This window comes from Carassius carassius, chromosome 1 (assembly GCF_963082965.1).
Source record: "Carassius carassius chromosome 1, fCarCar2.1, whole genome shotgun sequence".
NCBI lineage: Eukaryota > Metazoa > Chordata > Actinopteri > Cypriniformes > Cyprinidae > Carassius > Carassius carassius.
In genome coordinates this window covers 20,374,921-20,392,399 of record NC_081755.1, presented here as the reverse complement: position 1 = coordinate 20,392,399, position 17,479 = coordinate 20,374,921, and the positions used below count along the sequence as shown (strand labels likewise).

The window sequence follows — 17,479 nt, the reverse complement described above, 5'->3', positions numbered from 1 at the left end:
GGTACTGAGGTACTGAGACTCAAAGCTGTGACCTTTGGGTTACAAGCCCGACTCGAACCATCAGGCCACAACTGCTCCAAACAGTGTTGTAGTCGAGTCACAAACTGTCGAGTCCAGGTTGAGTCTCGAGTCCCAGTGTTCGAGTCCGAGTCCAAGTCCAAGTCAACAAAGAAGAGTCCGAGTCAAGTCCAAGTCCGAGTCACCAAAGAAGAGTGCGAGTCGAGTCCAAGTCGAGTCACCATTACCAGAGCTCGAGTCCGAGTCGAGTCTCGAGTCCCGTATTCGAGTCTGAGTCAAGTCTTGAACTCCCAGTGCCTAAATGTCTCCACTCTGGGACCTTCAAAGAACTGATAAAATGTATTAAATAGGTTCTACATTAAACAGAAATGACACCACTGTCACGATTGCAAAGGGAGTTTATTTACTGATTTGACATATACACTTTGCAGCTTTACAACGCCATCAAAAGCATGTGTTTACTTCCATTATATAAACAATAGCAACCAACTGAGTTGGTAGGCATTGAAGTCCATTATATGAAGAAAACATCCTGAAATGTTTTCCTTAAAAAACATAATTTATTTTCCACTGAAGAAAAAAAGCCATGGATATCCTGGATGGCATTGGGAGGAGTAAATTTCATTTTTGTGTGAATTTATCCTTTAACACTGTATTACAGATATACACTCTGTGAAAAAAAGAAACTTGCATTTTACAGGACACTGTATTTTAAAGGAACTTAAAATGTAAAAATCAATACGATATGCCGAGAGAGAGAGAGAGAGAGCGTTTGTGTGTGAGTGTGTTTGTATGTGTTCAAGTGAATGTGTGAGTGTGTCGTCATGCGACTGGTCAGAAAGCAACGTGTAACTTGAGTCTGACATGCTTCTTGTCCACGACACCACAGAATTTTAGGAGTCAAAATTGCGTCATCCATCTGACACAGTGACCATTGCAACAGACAAAAAAATCATGTAATCTGATTTGACACAGTGACTAGTAAGTTATCAACTGACAAAAGAAATTGTGTAATCTGAACCAGACATTAGACATCGTCGACGTCTGATGCCAAATTGTCAAACATCGCCCAACCCCTAGCTTCTTCTGTTTATTATCATTTATGCATTAGTCAATAATAGTTTTTTTAAAAAGGTAACGTTAGCCAATGGAAAGCATTTTACTTACTTTTCTGGGTGCATCCGTGAAAGGTGTCTGTTAAAGTTTGAAGTTGTCCCAGTCTTTTCCTCAATTGTGCGATTACACACACAACATTTAGCGCTGCTCTTTCCAGCATTAGATGCAAAATTCGTGAACATTTATCCCGCAAATCATGCACGAGCGTAAAGTGAGTGACATCAGTGAGTGTGTTGTCAAGCAAAGAGAGCAAGCGGTAGCAGTGTCTGTAAGGGGAAAAAAAATAGATCCCGGCCGGTCTTGGGCACAAAACAGGAAGTGTAACACCTTATATAATTTTTTTTTTATAACATATTTAGTCAAAAAAACGTGATGAATGCTCAAGCCCGATTATATAGATCCTCGAGTCCGAGTCCAAGTACGAGTCCAGAGAATGGAGTCTCGAGTTGGACTCGAGTCCAAAGAATAGTGACTCGAGTCAGACTCGAGTCCGAGTCCAGGACTCGAGTACTCCATCACTGGCTCCAAATGCCACCAGTGACTGATGCATCAACACCAATTGTAGTAACATTACAGATTAATATTTACTTTAAGAAATAGTTCACCCGAAAAAAATAAAAATAAAAATTATTTACCCTCCAGAGATCTGAGATGTAGATGCGTTTGTTTCTTAATAGGTACAGATTGGCAGAAATTTAGCATTAAATCTCTGCAGTGAATGGGTGCCGTCAGATCACAGTAATTCACAAGTACTCCACACCACTCCAGTCCATTAATGTCTTGTGACCCAGATTATGAAATACATTTTTTAGCTTTAGAGTAAGAGAAGCTTGGGAAATGAAAGCATCTGAGGAGCGTTTTGAAAGCTATGGATTTATTTTAATAATTTTTAATGTTCTTTAATGTTATCCATAGTTTCTTGCGGCTATTTTTTTATTTATTTTAATTTAAATATCGGTTCAGGCACAGTTTAGGCACCTGTACACCTTTAAAAGTATTGACATGGCACTGGTATTGTAAAAAAAACAATCGATACCCAACCCTAGTTTGGGTTCATTCATTCAAATTAATTTAAAGATAACTTAAAAATCCCAGTCAATATTGGCTGTTTTCTAGCTAGAATGCACTGTAAATAAATTGTTAGATTATTGCTTTTTCTGTTGCATAATCTTATATACACTAAACCGGAAACTAGACAAAATATCATTAAATATATCAAATGTTAGAAAACAGATGAAAAATAAAAAGATTAACGATTAAAGATTAAATGCATGGGTTAAATATCTAAATCTAAACATAATCTAAATCTAATATTAATTATCATTACTTATAGGGTAAATGGGGCAATAATCCAAGGGTTTGAGGATGATGTTGGGACAAAGACGTCTTTCTATGGTTTCACCACCAACTCTATCAAGAACTCATTAATTGATTATTACCAAGACGGCTTTCACAAAGTGCCACGTGATCCGGTAATTGACCCTCTCATTCACAATTTAGGAATTATTATTAATTCTCAGTTGACATATGTTATAATCTGCTGGCCTGCTGATAAACTACAGTGAAGTCTTTGACGTCACAGGGCATCGGGTATATTTTTATCCCCGCCGAGACTAGAGACTATTTGATGCTGGCAGCTGCCATCCAGGGTGTGTCTGTTACCTCGGGACCTGATAAAGGGGACAGGTAGGTTTAACAAAAAGATACAAGCTCAGCTCCAAAGTGATTAAAAAATATGGAAATAACATAATCACTATGCTGAATTCACTGTTTATATGTAAATAATATTTGATAATTATAATAATTATGAATTTCTTTACATTTGATTACATTTTTATTTTGTCTCCTTAAATTTGAACAATTTGTTTTGTTACTTGAATTCAATTATGTTAGCTACTCGAATTAATTTGCATTACAATAGGATTCTAAAAGGCATTCTACCAGTTTGTGTTTTCATGTCAACATTAGCTTTTGTCCTTTGTATACTAACTAACTGCTGAGTTTATTTGATTATTAAAACAGGCCCTCAGAACTTTTTGGATATAATCCTGAAATACACCAGTTCAAGATGATCCATCCATCCTTCATTCAATATGTGACTCAAAGGTGAGAATAATTTCCTACACATTCATTTACATATTTATGTAGTTTACTTCTTAATGTAATGCCATGGTGTTATTGATTAACAGGTTCCTAAAATCTCCACTGCTTGAGCAATATAGAGATACGTACATACCCACCTCGGGTGCACTGATGCTTTTGGTAGCTTTACACACTTGTGACCAGGTCAACAAACCTCTAATACATATAAAGCTTTCTATATATTGTTATAATGTCCCCAAACCTTTTGGTCCAGCTGTTGTTAAATAGATGTTGTGCTTTCTGGTTCTTCCTTCAGGTCTCTGCATTTGGATTTATGACAGAAAATTACAAAGACTTCTCATGCCATTACTATGACAAAGTGTTGAAGCCTCTGGGCCCCTATACTAACCATGACATGGAGATGGAGGGACTTCTGTGGAAGCAGCTGCACTCTCAAAAAGTATTGTGGCTACATCAGAGATAAAAAAAAAAAATGATGTCACATCAGTGAATCTTGAGACATCTGCAAAAGGAGCCCCAACCTGAGTGCATAATTAAACTTGCTTTGGAGATTGATTTTTGAACATTTATGTTTTGTAAATCTTTTTTTGATTGATCTTTGAAAAAATATTCAATTTTTTTTAAATACTGAATTTTTAATCTTCCTAAGCTGTAAGTCATAACCATCAGAATTAAAACAAAAATTTTCATCAGCCATTCCTCCAGTCTTTAGTGTCACACGATCCTTCAGAAATCACTCTAATATGCTGATTTATTATCAGTATTGATTGTAAATTGTTTTGTTAATATTTTTTTCTTGGAGCCTGTGATACTTTTTTCTTTGATCAATAAAAAGTTGAAAAGAACAGCATTTGTTCAAAATAAAAATATAAAAGTATTAATTTCTTTATAATAATAATAATTTACTGAACCCAAACCTTTGAATTGTAATGTACATTGTAACACAAACTTTATATTTTGAATAAACGCTCTTCTTTTTACATTTTTGTTTATCAAAAGATACTAAAAAACAACAACATCAAGCGCCACAACTGTTTCCAACATTGATTATAAATCAGCATATTAGAATGATTTCTGGGAACAAGTGACACGGAAGACTGTAGTAATGATACTGAAAATTCATCTTTGCTTCCCGAGAATAGCCTAAATGATATTTTAAAGTATATTAAAATAGAAAACTATTTTGCAATATTAAATTAAGAACACTAAAGTGCAATAATATTTCACGCACGCATGCAAGCACGCACACACACACAGATATAGATATTGAACATTTATTTAATTTAATTAATAATCTGTACTCTACCAATAGCCTTGTCAGTTTAGATGAGGCTGGAGGAGCTCCGGTGAGTGTCATCTGGCGGCAGAACGGCGGATGGTTGGTTCTAGGTTGTTAAACATATTGTTGCTGTTTCTAAACAATTTTGCATACTAAGTCTAGTGTGACTTTAACCAGAGTTCAGATGCATTTTTATTAAACTTTTGGGAAGGTTGATTTTGTAAGACAATTTTAAGATTGTAAGCTAATTTCAATTATCAACCATTTGAATTTGAACCATGATTTTAATTTTCACTCTTCTACTAAATATGTTGAAATGCAATGGAACCTTGTATCATATGACATTAGCAATTTCTTGGGAAGTATACTATATAAGGATGAATAGGGTACTTTACATTTGTAAGAGTTAATGGGGTTTTATATGATATGCTAATGGGACATGGAACAGTATTTAAGGGTAAATAGGGTATGGTATCATATGTGAGGGTTAATTTGTTATGATACAGTATGTAAGGGGTTAATAGGGCATGATATGTAACATTAATAATGTATGGTATGGTATGTATCGGTAAACGGGTATGGTATTATATCTAAGGGTTAATTGGTTGTGGTACTGTATGTAAAGGTTAATGGGGTATGTATCATATATATAAAGGTTAATTGGTTATGGTATAGTATGCAATGGTTAATGGGGTATGGTATCATATGTAATGGTCGACTGGTTATGGTATGGTATGTAAGGGTTAATAGGGTATAATATGTATCGTTAATAATGTATGGTATGGGATGTAAGGGTTAATGGGGTACAATATAGTATGTAAGGTTTAATGGGATATGGTATCATATGTAAGGGTTAATTGGATATGGTACAGTATGTAAGGGTTAATAGGGTATGATATGTATCGTTAATGTATGGTATGTAATGGTTAATGAGGTGTAGTACAGTATGTAAGGGTTAACAGGATTTTGTATAATTTGTAAGTATTAATTGGTTATGATTCACATGCAAGGTATAATTGGGTAAGGTCATACGTAAGGGTTCATTCAAATGGTTATGGTATGGTATTTAAGGGTTAACGGGTCTGGTATAATATGTAAGGCTTAATGGGTTATCATAAAAAATTTATATGGGTTAATGGGGTATGTAAAATTGATGTATGATATGGTATCTACCAAAGTGAATTGAATTTTACACTTTTATTTCAAGTGGCCTGAAGATGAAGAATAAAAAAAGCATTTCATTTTACACTCATGTCTTTTAGTTTTTGTACGTTTTCAGTATGTCCTCTATATCTCTTACCCTTGTTTCCTATATAATCCTTTACACCCTCTTCTGCTCAAGCTGCATAACTGACTTCACTTCTGTTTTGTTTCCACCATAATAACCACAGTCTATATTCCACTGGACCCTAATGCCAAGCTTGCTCACCCGGAGGCTGCTTTTATTGTCGCATGTGATTTTAAATCACTGCAAATTAGAGACAGTGCTGCCCAAATTCCACTTGCATGTTTCCTGCCACACCAGAGGAGACAAAACTTTGGAGCATGTTTACACAAACATTGCTGAAGCGTACATCACAACCCCCCTCCCCCACCTCGGACAGTCTGAACACCTTTCTTTGTTTCTCACCCCTAAGTATTCACCCCTCTTCAACCGTGTGAAGCCATCATTGAGGAGCATCAAAGTGTGGCCAACTGGAGCAGACTCTTTACTTCAGGATAGATTTCAATACACTGACTGGAGTATGTTTACTTCTCAGGCTGCCTGTGTCTCTCACACGGACATTGATATCTATACCTCTTCCATACTGGATTACATAAACACCACCATTGACAGTTTCACAACAGAAAAACAGATAACAACATACCCTAATCAGAAGCCATGGATGAACAAGGAGGTGTGACTTCTGCTGAAAGCCTGCAACACTGCCTTCAGATCAGATGACGCTCAGGCCTACAGCAAATCCAGGGCTAACCTGAAAGGGGCATCAAAAAGGCCAAGTACTGCTACAAGCTGAAGGTAGAGGAACACTTTTCCAACTCTGACCCCCGGCGCATGTGGCAGGGCATCCAGATCATCAGTGACTACAAGTCAAGCAACTTCGCTCCAACGGTCATGGGCATCTCCTTCCTTAACAAGTTCAATTACTTTTATGCTCGCTTCAGAAGTGACAGCAAGGAGACGGCCACCAAAATTACACCCTCAGCAGACTACCACCCCTTAAACTCACCTCCACAGATGTCCACACTGCAATGAGCCGGATCAACGCACACAAGGCTGCTGGCCCGGATGGCATTCCTGGATGTGTGCTTAGAGCATGTGCAGAGCAGCTTGCAGGGGTCTTCACAGACATTTTCAACATGTCCCTCACCCAAGCAACTGTGCCAACATGCATTGTACAATACCGAAACACTCCTCCCCAATGTGCTTGAATGACTATAGCCCAGTAGCACTCACACCCATCATTATGAAGTGCTTTGAGCGACTGGTCCTAGCACACCTCAAGGACTGCCTCCCACCAACTCTGGACCCACACCAATTTTCCTAGGAGCACAGAGGATGCAGTAAACAAAGTGATGCACTCTGCACTCACACACCTGGACAATAACAACACGTATGCTAGGATGTTGTTTGTTGACTTGAGTTCAGCATTTAACACCGTCATTTTCTCCAAGCTGATGAAAAAACTTGGAGACCTGGACATTAACATCTCTGTCTGCAACTAGATTATGGACTTTCTGACCAACAGACCTCAGCATGTTAGGTCAGGCCACAAGAACTCCACCACCAACAAACTCAACACCGGCGTACCACAGGGCTGTGTGCTGAGCCCATTACTTTACTCCCTCTACACCCACGACTGCAAGCCTGTGCATGGATCCAACTCCATCATTAAGTTTGCAGATGACACCACGGTAATTGGCCTCATCAGTGTCAACGATGAAACTGCCTACAAGGAGGAGGTACAGCACCTGGCCACACGGTGCTCTGACAATAACCTGCTCCTTAACACCAGTAAGACAAAGGAGCTCATTGTGGCCTTCAGGAAGACAAAAGGAAGCACACATGACCCCATCCACATTAATGGGATGGTTGTTGAACGTGAAGAAGAACCAGCGGTCTTCAGCCATTCTGGTGAACTTCTACTGGTGTGCGATCAAGAGTATCCTTACCAGTTGCATCACAGTCTGGTATGGGAACTGTTCAGTGGCTTACCACAAGGCACTGCAGAGGGTGGTGAAAACTGCCCAATGCATTACAGAGACACCACTTCCTGTTCTTGAGGACATCCAGAGGAAACACTGTCTCGGCGAGTTCGCAACGTTCTCAGGGACTCCTCTCATCCTGACCACAGACTGTTTAACCACCTGCCCTCTGGGAGGCACTTCAGGAGCCTCCTTACAAGGACCAGCAGATCCAGGAACAGCTTTTTCCCTACAGATGTCTCCTTGCTGAACTCTGCCCTCTGACACCCCCCCCCCCCCGAAACCATACACACACTCCTCCCCCTCTTCATCACTACATCTAACTGGTTTATTTATTCATTTACAACAAGCAAAAAACAGTGAACTTGTTATTACTTGCACTACTGTCTGTTCATCCAGGAACACTAAGTAATCCATTTGCACACTGAAATATTTCTATGCACTTTATTGTCCATTGCAATAGTGTAAATGTTCATATGTTCATAGTTCTGCCTATAGTGTACAGTACATACACTTTAATATAATCAATCCATCTGTATAGTATGTTCATAGTACACCTATCTGTATATCACGCTGATATTATTTAAAATCTGTAAATCAGGTCCATAATACTTATCTGTATAGTTATTGTAAATATTGGAGACCTTGTATATTCTCTACTTACTGCTTATTGCACTTCTGGTTAGATGCTAACTGCATTTGGTTGACTTGTACCTTACATGTGCAGTGACAACAAAGTTGAATCTAATCTAATCTAATCTAATCTAATCTAATCTAATCTAATCTAATCTAATCTAATCTAAGTAAAAAATTCTCCCATCTTTTCCAAGCCTTTCAATGGGGTTAAGTGGGTGTTTGTTTTCAACTGTTCAGAAAACGTGAAATAAAGTGCGCACATCTGTAATAAAACGTTCCTCACATGGCTCCAAACCATAGACTGTATAAAAACATGGACGTAGTTTCCGTGACATCACCCGTAGTCCCCTAAAGTGTGTTTTTGAAGCCTAAAGTGTGTAGAGCGGGCCCGTCGCCATCTTGGCAGCGCGTCACCGCGAGACTCTCCCGGACAATCAAAAATGGGCAAAAAGGCGGGAGCTAGTTGCTGAATCCACCCCCACCTAGCACGACGGCAGTGTCAGCAGCGGCAATCCACCTGTCACTCAAGTGGCTACGCACTTAATTATGCAGAACTTTAAGTCTTAATATAATTTAAACGGATGAGTTATAAAAAAATTCACCGCCCTCACAGTTGTCATGAAGGGCAAAATTAGCTATTTAGACCAAAATCATTTTTTGAACCAGGCTGTAAACATGTTTTTTCCTGCTGTAAAGTTGGGCATTTTAACATGGGGAGTCTATGGAACTGACTCCCTTTTGCAGCCAGCCTCAAGCGGCAAGTCGATGAATTGCAGTTTTAGTCACTTCCTTATTGGCTTCCCGAGAGAGAGTGGGAGGTTGGCGCTCGCTCCAAACCTTGCAAACACTGCATTGAATTCCAAGCATTTTCAAAAAATTTCAAGCACCCGTATGACCCTGCACAACAGCGAACGCACAAGTATAAAGCCTTGACCATTTGCGAAGATGCACGCGCAGTCATCGGAGGCTCACAGTGGAGCAAGAAGAAAGCAAAAATCCTGCTTATGCAACGACAGGTCTAGCACGATATGATACTGGACACTAGATAAGCCTCAAGCAAGCAAGCAGTCCCAATACCCTGATAGCTTTAAGCAAAGACCTTCTGAAGTGCGTAGAGTGGGGCAGCATCCCCTTATGGAAAACAAAAGTAGTGAAGGGTGCTCTTTTCTATCAGCATGCCCCTTTTGCAGTACGACATATGGTCAGTAGTCGAATTTAGGCAATAGCATTAGCCTTTGTCCAGATAAATTTTAGCATTGTTACGAGCAAATTTATGATCTGTACATTTAAGTATCAAACACTTTATCGATATACTAGTTAGCTTGAGCAACAGCATATCACTAAATTAGACACAGAGTGTTGGAAATAGTCGGATAATTTTAATGAAGGCATCCCAAATAAATGAGCCTTGACAACAGATTAACAATGCTCGTTGGTAAATTTAACTGGTAGTGGTAATTAGCCTTGGAAAATTAGCAATGTCTTAAGCATGTTCGCCAGCATAGTACTAGGCAATAAAATGAAAAAAACTTTGCTTAGCTTCGTGAAGACTTCCAGAGATCAATTAAAGTTGAAATGGCCAGTTGTTCGTGAATGCTTTGATTCTTCTTGAATATCATGCTTCTTCCAGCATGGAAGCAGATCTCATGTAAAGTTGATGGGTCAGTCCTATTAGTACAGCTTTGGCTATGAATCGCGGGCAATGTGTCTATATCAATTGATAGGAGTTGTGATCGCTCAGATCACTTCCAGTCCTTCGCTTGACAAATAATGCTGCAAATTCGCTTAAGTTCACGACTTGAAATCTTGAGAGATACTCTGTGGGAATTCTGTCAACATCAACAACAACAAAAACCTGATTTAAAGCTTCCTATGGAGATGGATTCGCCGTCTGATTAGTTCCTGAGTGAGCGATAGCTCTTGCAAGCCATTTGAGCATACTTACTTAACGAGCAGTGATATAGGAGATAATAATAGGAGAGTGGTAGTGATTGGAGCTATTTGACAGCTGACCGCATCAGCTGGTCGCAGCCTATGCCTCCGTGGCCTGACTGAACTAAGGCTGTGTCGATTATAACACAATTTTTGTCCCTGTTATCACTACCCCATATTGGATTATACACATTAAAATATCCAACACATATAACAGGACACCTTACCATCTCCATTATCTCATCAAAAATTGACATTACCAAACTCTAACAGGGGTTATAATAATTTATCACAGAAATAGGATTGTTACTAGTCCAAATCTCCACTGCCAAACACTCCAGCTTAGAATTTGTATCATCTTTCCTTTACTGAAACCCACGTTTTCTAGGATTTCTTTCTCAAATAAACCTGCAAACACTCCCTTGACTCCCTGTTGTCTTAACTTTTCCATCATATTCTAATTTTTGAGATGTTCCTGTACTTTATAGGGTAGACCAGCTACAGTTGGTACACTTCATTTACCACACCAAAACCAGGGACAGAAAATATGTGATTTTTCATATGACAGTTCCTTTACTTGTCTACTAATATATTGATAATTATTAACTCCCACAAGTAGGTTAAATTAGCCACAATAAGCTCATAAACACAAGAAGCTTTTTTTTCCATGTCTGGTACAGTTGGTACAGTACCCGAGTACAGTTGTGACACCCATCCGTAATGCTGTAAAGCTGCCTAACCAAGCTTTATTTCCAGTCAGTATTTTATTTGATAATCTGTTTAGTTAAAAGTAGTTAATTTGCAAAACATTGTACAGTAATGAAAAACAGCACTAAGTTGAAAAGTTGAGTAGCAGTAAAAAACAACTGCAAACAGCAATAATAAAACAGATCAAATGCAAACAAAAACCTAATAAACCTAATAACACAATAACGAAGTGCAACTAAACTGCATGTTCCGCAATAGGAATATAGTGCGGGTACATTTGGTACATCGTGTCTCAACGGTACCCCGCTGATCACCTCGAACATTTCTCTAGATTTTACGATGACCTTGCATGACACAAAGTCATGAAATATGTCAGTTTTTTCACAGATTAAGGTTTACAAAAATGTAAGTTACCTTTTACCTTTTAGTCATGTAAGGATGACAAGCTATTCAATGCGGAAGGGATGTGGTGAAGTGAAAAACTAACCTTGGAAAAAAAACTTTGCCGATATCTACAGACTGAAGAAGCTCATGTACTTTCCACGATAGAAGAGAATGCTTATATGCATGTGTGAACCAAATTTGACTTGTTGTGCACGAAAGTTATTTAAAGGTCCTGTTCTTTGTGATCTCATGTTTCAAACTTTAGTTAGTGTGTAATGTTGTTGTTAGAGTGTAAATAATTTCTGTAAAATTCTAAAGCTCAAAGTTCAATGCCAAGCAAGATATTTTATTTAACAGATTTAGCCTACATCAAAAGACCAGTTTGGACTACATCTCTCTACTTCCTTCATTAATGACGTCACTAGAACAGTTTTTTGACTAACCTCCGCCCACAGGAATACACAAAAAGGGGGCGTGGTCTTGTTGTGCTCCCACAGAGAAGAGGAAAAGTTGAATTTTGTAGAGTGTGTTTTTCGCCATGTCATCGAAACGCTGTTATTTTTATCTCGGAGTCCAATCACCTTTGTTTGGCCTTCACAGGGATGCTGTAAATTAGAGATCAATGGTTATAATTTATGTTTAACTCATTTCCCGAAAATTATAATCCACATGTAAAACTATGTGCAGCACATTTTGCTGAGGACAGCTTCCTCAATCTCAATCAGTTTAATGCCGGATTCGCACAAAGATTATTCTTGAAAGATGGAGCAGTTCCCTCTTTGTCTGGAGAAGGCATTGTTTATGGACCACAACCGGTAATTTTATTATTTAAGTTGGTGCGTTTAACAGTTTTTTGTTACTTATTACACAAAGGGCAACGCTGTTTAGCTTTGTTGACTAGATGGTAGGGCTGTGCAAAAAATTGAATGCGATTTTCATGTGCACCTCTTCAGTAAAGGCGCTCCTGTGATTAGAAGTACATCTCCAGCATGTCCGTTCCGATCAGGATTGCCAGGTTTTCAAAACAAATCCTGCCCACTTGCATCTCAAAACTACTCCAAAACTAGCCCAATCGCGTTCCCAGGAGGGAAACATGTGCTAAGCTGCTGTTGAATCACAACACAGGAACCGCTGGCACAATCAGAACTAGATTCCCAACGGGTGACCCGCAAATTTGGCTGAAACGTGTGAAAAATATTCAACTGTGTCGGATACGGGTGCGGGTCGGGTCGGACACAGGGGAAACACGGGTCTAAACACGGGTTCAAAACAGTCACGTGCAAACGTAAAAATAGGCCTACGTTCCACTTTTTAAAAAATCACAACCGCGCGAACGGCTGCACGAGTCATTAGTTAACAGACATAAAAGATCAGCCAGCTGTTTTTTTTTCGTTGTTTTTGTTTTCCATTTATATATATATATATAAATATACACATATATATATATATATATATATATATATATATATATATATATATATATATATATATATATATATATATATATATATGCAGAATCTGAATTAAAATGTGTTTGATTTAAGCCTATTTCAAAATTTGTGTGAAATTATATCTCGCATACAGCTCAACTAACGCGATCGTTATGAAGGTGTTTAAACAACAATACACTTCCACTTGCGTCTGTTTATATAGAGTCATTCTACGAAACGGGTGCTGTTTGGGTCCGCAACATTTGATGAGATGCATAAGGCACAAACATGTCCCAAAATGTGTTTACAAAGCTTAAATGTATTCATGCAAGTGTTCTTGTTAACATGATATATGATAAAAAAATATATTTTTTAAAGAATAACATACTATTTTAATCATTTTGTTTTAGTTCATAGCCAAGTTCACATGTCCGTGTTGACCAACATGACATTTTCATCTAAAATATCACCAAATAAGCTATGTATTTTTTTTAAACATTTATTATTTTCAGGATTTTGTGCGTGTCCCTTTTCACATAAGATATATTTTATTCAAAATGAAACGTATTTTTTGTGAATTTTTTATTATTTGTGTGCGTCCCTCAGTTTGACTTACCACCCCGTCACACAAACTTGTTTTATCTATAAATAATGTACTGTTGCTTTAAATTACATCAGAGAGCGGAAGTGACATCATCGTAGCCTTCTTTGCCGCCAAGAACAAAAGCAGGCAAGTACTGACATTCCTCTGCATTCTTTATTTGTTGATTTTTCATATTAGGCAGGTTCCGTCAAGCTTAAACCAACCACCCCGTCATGCAAAATAGAAAGGGAAAACTGATTTTTATTTTTTATTTTACATTATTAAGGCAAATATATATATATTTCAGATAGAATGCATGTATGTTAGGTGAGGAACTTGACCACATGGGAGATCTGTGGCCATTTTGGGCTGAAATTTACCACCCCGTCACATGTTTTATTGTGATGGGGTGGTAGGGGATGTGACGGGGTGGTTCTGCTTCCCATTTGAATGTGTGGAAATCAACGATTATAATATAGGCTAATCATTTGTTTTCTGTTAACTTAACCCTGTTCTGTTCATTCTCTCACTCACTATATCACTCAAACACATTACTCACTATCATCATCTCTTTAACTCACTCAATCACTGTCTTTCAATCACTATCTCTTTCACTCACTCACTCACTCACTCATTCACTCACTCAATCAATCACTGTTACTCACTCACTATCTCTCTCACCCACTCACTCACTCAACCACTGTCACTCACTCACTATCTCTAGCACTCACTTCATCAGTCACTCACTCACTCTCTCTCTCACTCACTGTTACTCACTCACTATCTCTCTCACTCACTCACCCACTCACTCAACCACTGTCACTCACTCACTATCTCTAGCACTCACTTCATCAGTCACTCACTCACTCTCTCTCACTCACTCACTGTTACTCACTCACTCACTCACTCTCTCTCACTCACTCACTGTTACTCACTCACTCACTCACTCTCTCTCACTCACTCACTGTTACTCACTCACTATCTCTCTCTCTCACTCACTCACCATCTCTCACTCACTCACTCACTCACTCACTCACTCACTCACTCACTCACTCACTCACCATCTCTCACTCACTCACTCACTCACTCACTCACTCACTCACTCTCACTCACTCACTATCTCTCTCACTCACTCACCCACTCACTCAACCACTGTCACTCACTCACTATCTCTAGCACTCACTTCATCAGTCACTCACTCACTCTCTCTCACTCACTCACTGTTACTCACTCACTCACTCACTCACTCACTCTCTCTCACTCACTCACTGTTACTCACTCACTCACTCACTCACTCTCTCTCTCTCACTCACTGTTACTCACTCACTATCTCTCTCTCTCACTCACTCACCATCTCTCAGTCACTCATTCACTCACTCACTCACTCACTCACTCACTCACTTTCTTGGTGTTAAATGAAGAATTTTACATTTTATAATGTGCAGATAGATCTGTCTCCAACATGGCTCCATTAAGCGATGCTGAGAGACAACGGCGATGCAGTGCACGTCGGGATGCTGAGAGGAAGCAAAAATATCTAGAAAGTGAGCGTCAGAGATGGAGACGGGATATAGAGCAAGGAAAAAAGAAGAAGATTAGTGATCTAAGTGAGCGAGGGAAGCGTCAGCTGCGTAAAAAGTGGAGTAAGCAGAACAAAAAAGAGAAAAGAGAAAAGAGAAAGCAGAGGCTAGGAAGCACAGCCTGGACAGATCCAGATCCTGCCCAACAGTCAAAGCAGCAGTTAAGATCATCAAGGTCAGGGTTGTGTGCAGTTAGGATTATAAATAAATGGATACATGTAGAGAATAAGAAGCAGGCCTATCATTGAGTAATTGTTTTTAAATATGGTGTACATGACTTAAACCCCTAAGTTACCAGTAGATTTTTATTTTGTTTCAGGCAACATAAAGAAGGAAAGCGAATTTCCAGGAAGAACAGGGATACACTACGCAAAGAAATTGAAAAACTAAAGAAATCGCTAGAGAAGGAACGAAAACGTGCTGACAAATACAGAAAAAGATATAAGCGCTTAAATAAGAATGACTCCCCTCGTTCAAAAATAAATGAATTAATAAGACGGGCAGAGTAAGCTCCAAAATCAGAAAAACACTACTCTACCATGAAGCCTTGATTGAAGACATAAATAATAAGTACTGTAGTGTAAATACTGTAAAGCAAGAAAAGAAAAAGAAAAACAACTAATAGCAAAGGTAACAGCAGGGAGGATTGTGAAGAAGTACAGGCTGCAAGGTTTTGCCGAAAATGCTCTTGGATTTTTAAAGAAGCGTCGCAGTGTTCAGACTGAAGACCTCTTTTCCACCAACAGAAATCCCACAAACAGGTTCACTGCTGCTTTCAAGTCCAAAGTCAAAACCTTCTTCACTCGAGATGACAACAGTCGGATAACGACTGGACAAAAACAAACAATTACCAAGAAAAAGGTGAAGAAGCAGAAAAGGTTTCTGGCTCACACAATGAAAAATCTTCACAAAAAATGTCTTACTGAAAACACAAACAACATATCATACTCCCTTTTCTGTAAGCTTTGCCCATTTTGGGTTGTACATCCCACTCTCTCCGACAGGAACACGTGTCTGTGCAAGATCCATGAAAATCTCAGATTTGTCATTGAGAAGTTGCATAATTTGAGGCTCATAGATACTTCAGATCTCGAGAGTTTGACTAAAATTATAACATGTGACACCTCCAGGAAAATGTGCATGGATGATGAGTGCGAGGAATGCAAAGACAAGACTGTTCAGCTCTCCAGATTTGATGGCACAGCAAAGGTTGCATTCACTCAATGGGCCACAGCAGAGAAAGCAACGGAAGATGCGAGGGAGGGTACAACCACTGTAAAGATCACAGTGAAGAAAGCAATGGAGGACACACAATATAATCTTGTGGAGTTATTTCACACTCTTCTCCATAAATTCAAAAGACACACATTCAACATATATCAACAGTACTCCTACTGCAGAGAGTTGAAGAAGCAACTTTCAAAAGAAGAGGCAGTGATCCACATTGACTTCTCTGAAAACTACACATGCAAATACAGGTCAGAGATCCAAGCTGTCCACTTTGGCTCCTCGCACCAACAAGCTACTCTGCACACTGGTGTTTTCTACATAGGTGGTGAAAAAGAGCCCATCTGTTTTAGCACAGTATCACCCTCCAAACACAAAAGCCCCCCAGCTATATGAGAACACATAATCCGGTTCTGAATTATCTACAAGCCACATACCCAGATTAATCTGTTCTACACTTTCTGAGTGATGGACCTTGTACCCAATACAGACAGAAAGGGAATTTCTTCCTTTTCAGCACAGAGCTCGCAAGATGAGGCCTGAAAGGTGGAACATGGAACTTTTTTGAGGCAAGCCATGGCAAGGGGGCCCCTGACGGTGTTGGGGGAACCTTGAAAAGAACAGCGGACAAGCTTGTCACCAACGGCCGCGAGATACCCAATGCCCATCAGCTATATAAGGCACTCACTGAAACCTCTACAACTGTTAAGTTTTTTTATGTAGCATCTGAAGCAGTGGAGCAGGCAATGGAAAAGATGCCAGGCCAGATTCCACCAGTGCCATTCACTATGAAAACCCACCAAGTGGTCACATTTACTCCAGGAGAAATCCTTTACTGGGAAGTTAGCTGCATGTGCTCCACGCAAAACCAGCTAAGATGTCAATGCTTCACCACACAGCATTTCTATTTTAACAAAACGGTCCAAAAGGTGCAAACAGAAGCAATTGCTTGGGATAGTGAAGTTCTCATTGGGAAGTGGTGCATGCTTAAATATGATAATGACCTTTATCCTGGGATCATCATGGAAACAAACGAAACACATACCCTTGTAAAGTGTATGCACCGTGTTGGTGCCAATAGGTTCTTCGGGCCTCCAAGAGATGACTTCCTTTGGTATCTCTTCGATGATGTGCTTGAAATCATTCAAGCACCACAGCCTGTGACTTCCCGCCACATGGAAATACAGAGGGATGTGTGGATGCGACTCTCCCTGTCACTGATATGATGCTCTTTTTTTTTCAGAGCATCACCAATGTTTTCCATTAAATCTCTAAG

At 39.1% G+C, this 17,479-nt stretch overlaps 1 protein-coding gene across 2 annotated transcripts in view; it reads left to right on the top strand.

Moving 5' to 3' along the window:
* The window catches only part of st6galnac2 (ST6 (alpha-N-acetyl-neuraminyl-2,3-beta-galactosyl-1,3)-N-acetylgalactosaminide alpha-2,6-sialyltransferase 2), a 162,671-nt gene that overhangs the window by 27,820 nt on the left and 117,372 nt on the right, over positions 1-17,479 (top strand). Inside the window, exons 5-9 of one of the 2 annotated variants that reach the window (XM_059550426.1) lie at positions 2,468-2,606; positions 2,717-2,820; positions 3,157-3,240; positions 3,324-3,420; positions 3,533-3,704. The exons of the other annotated variant lie outside the window; for it this stretch is intronic. Of the exons in view, the coding sequence (XP_059406409.1) occupies positions 2,468-2,606; positions 2,717-2,820; positions 3,157-3,240; positions 3,324-3,420; positions 3,533-3,700 (592 nt within the window). The 3' untranslated portion in view covers positions 3,701-3,704. Of the gene's footprint in view, positions 1-2,467; positions 2,607-2,716; positions 2,821-3,156; positions 3,241-3,323; positions 3,421-3,532; positions 3,705-17,479 lie in introns of those variants that run through there. 2 annotated transcript variants of the gene reach the window in all.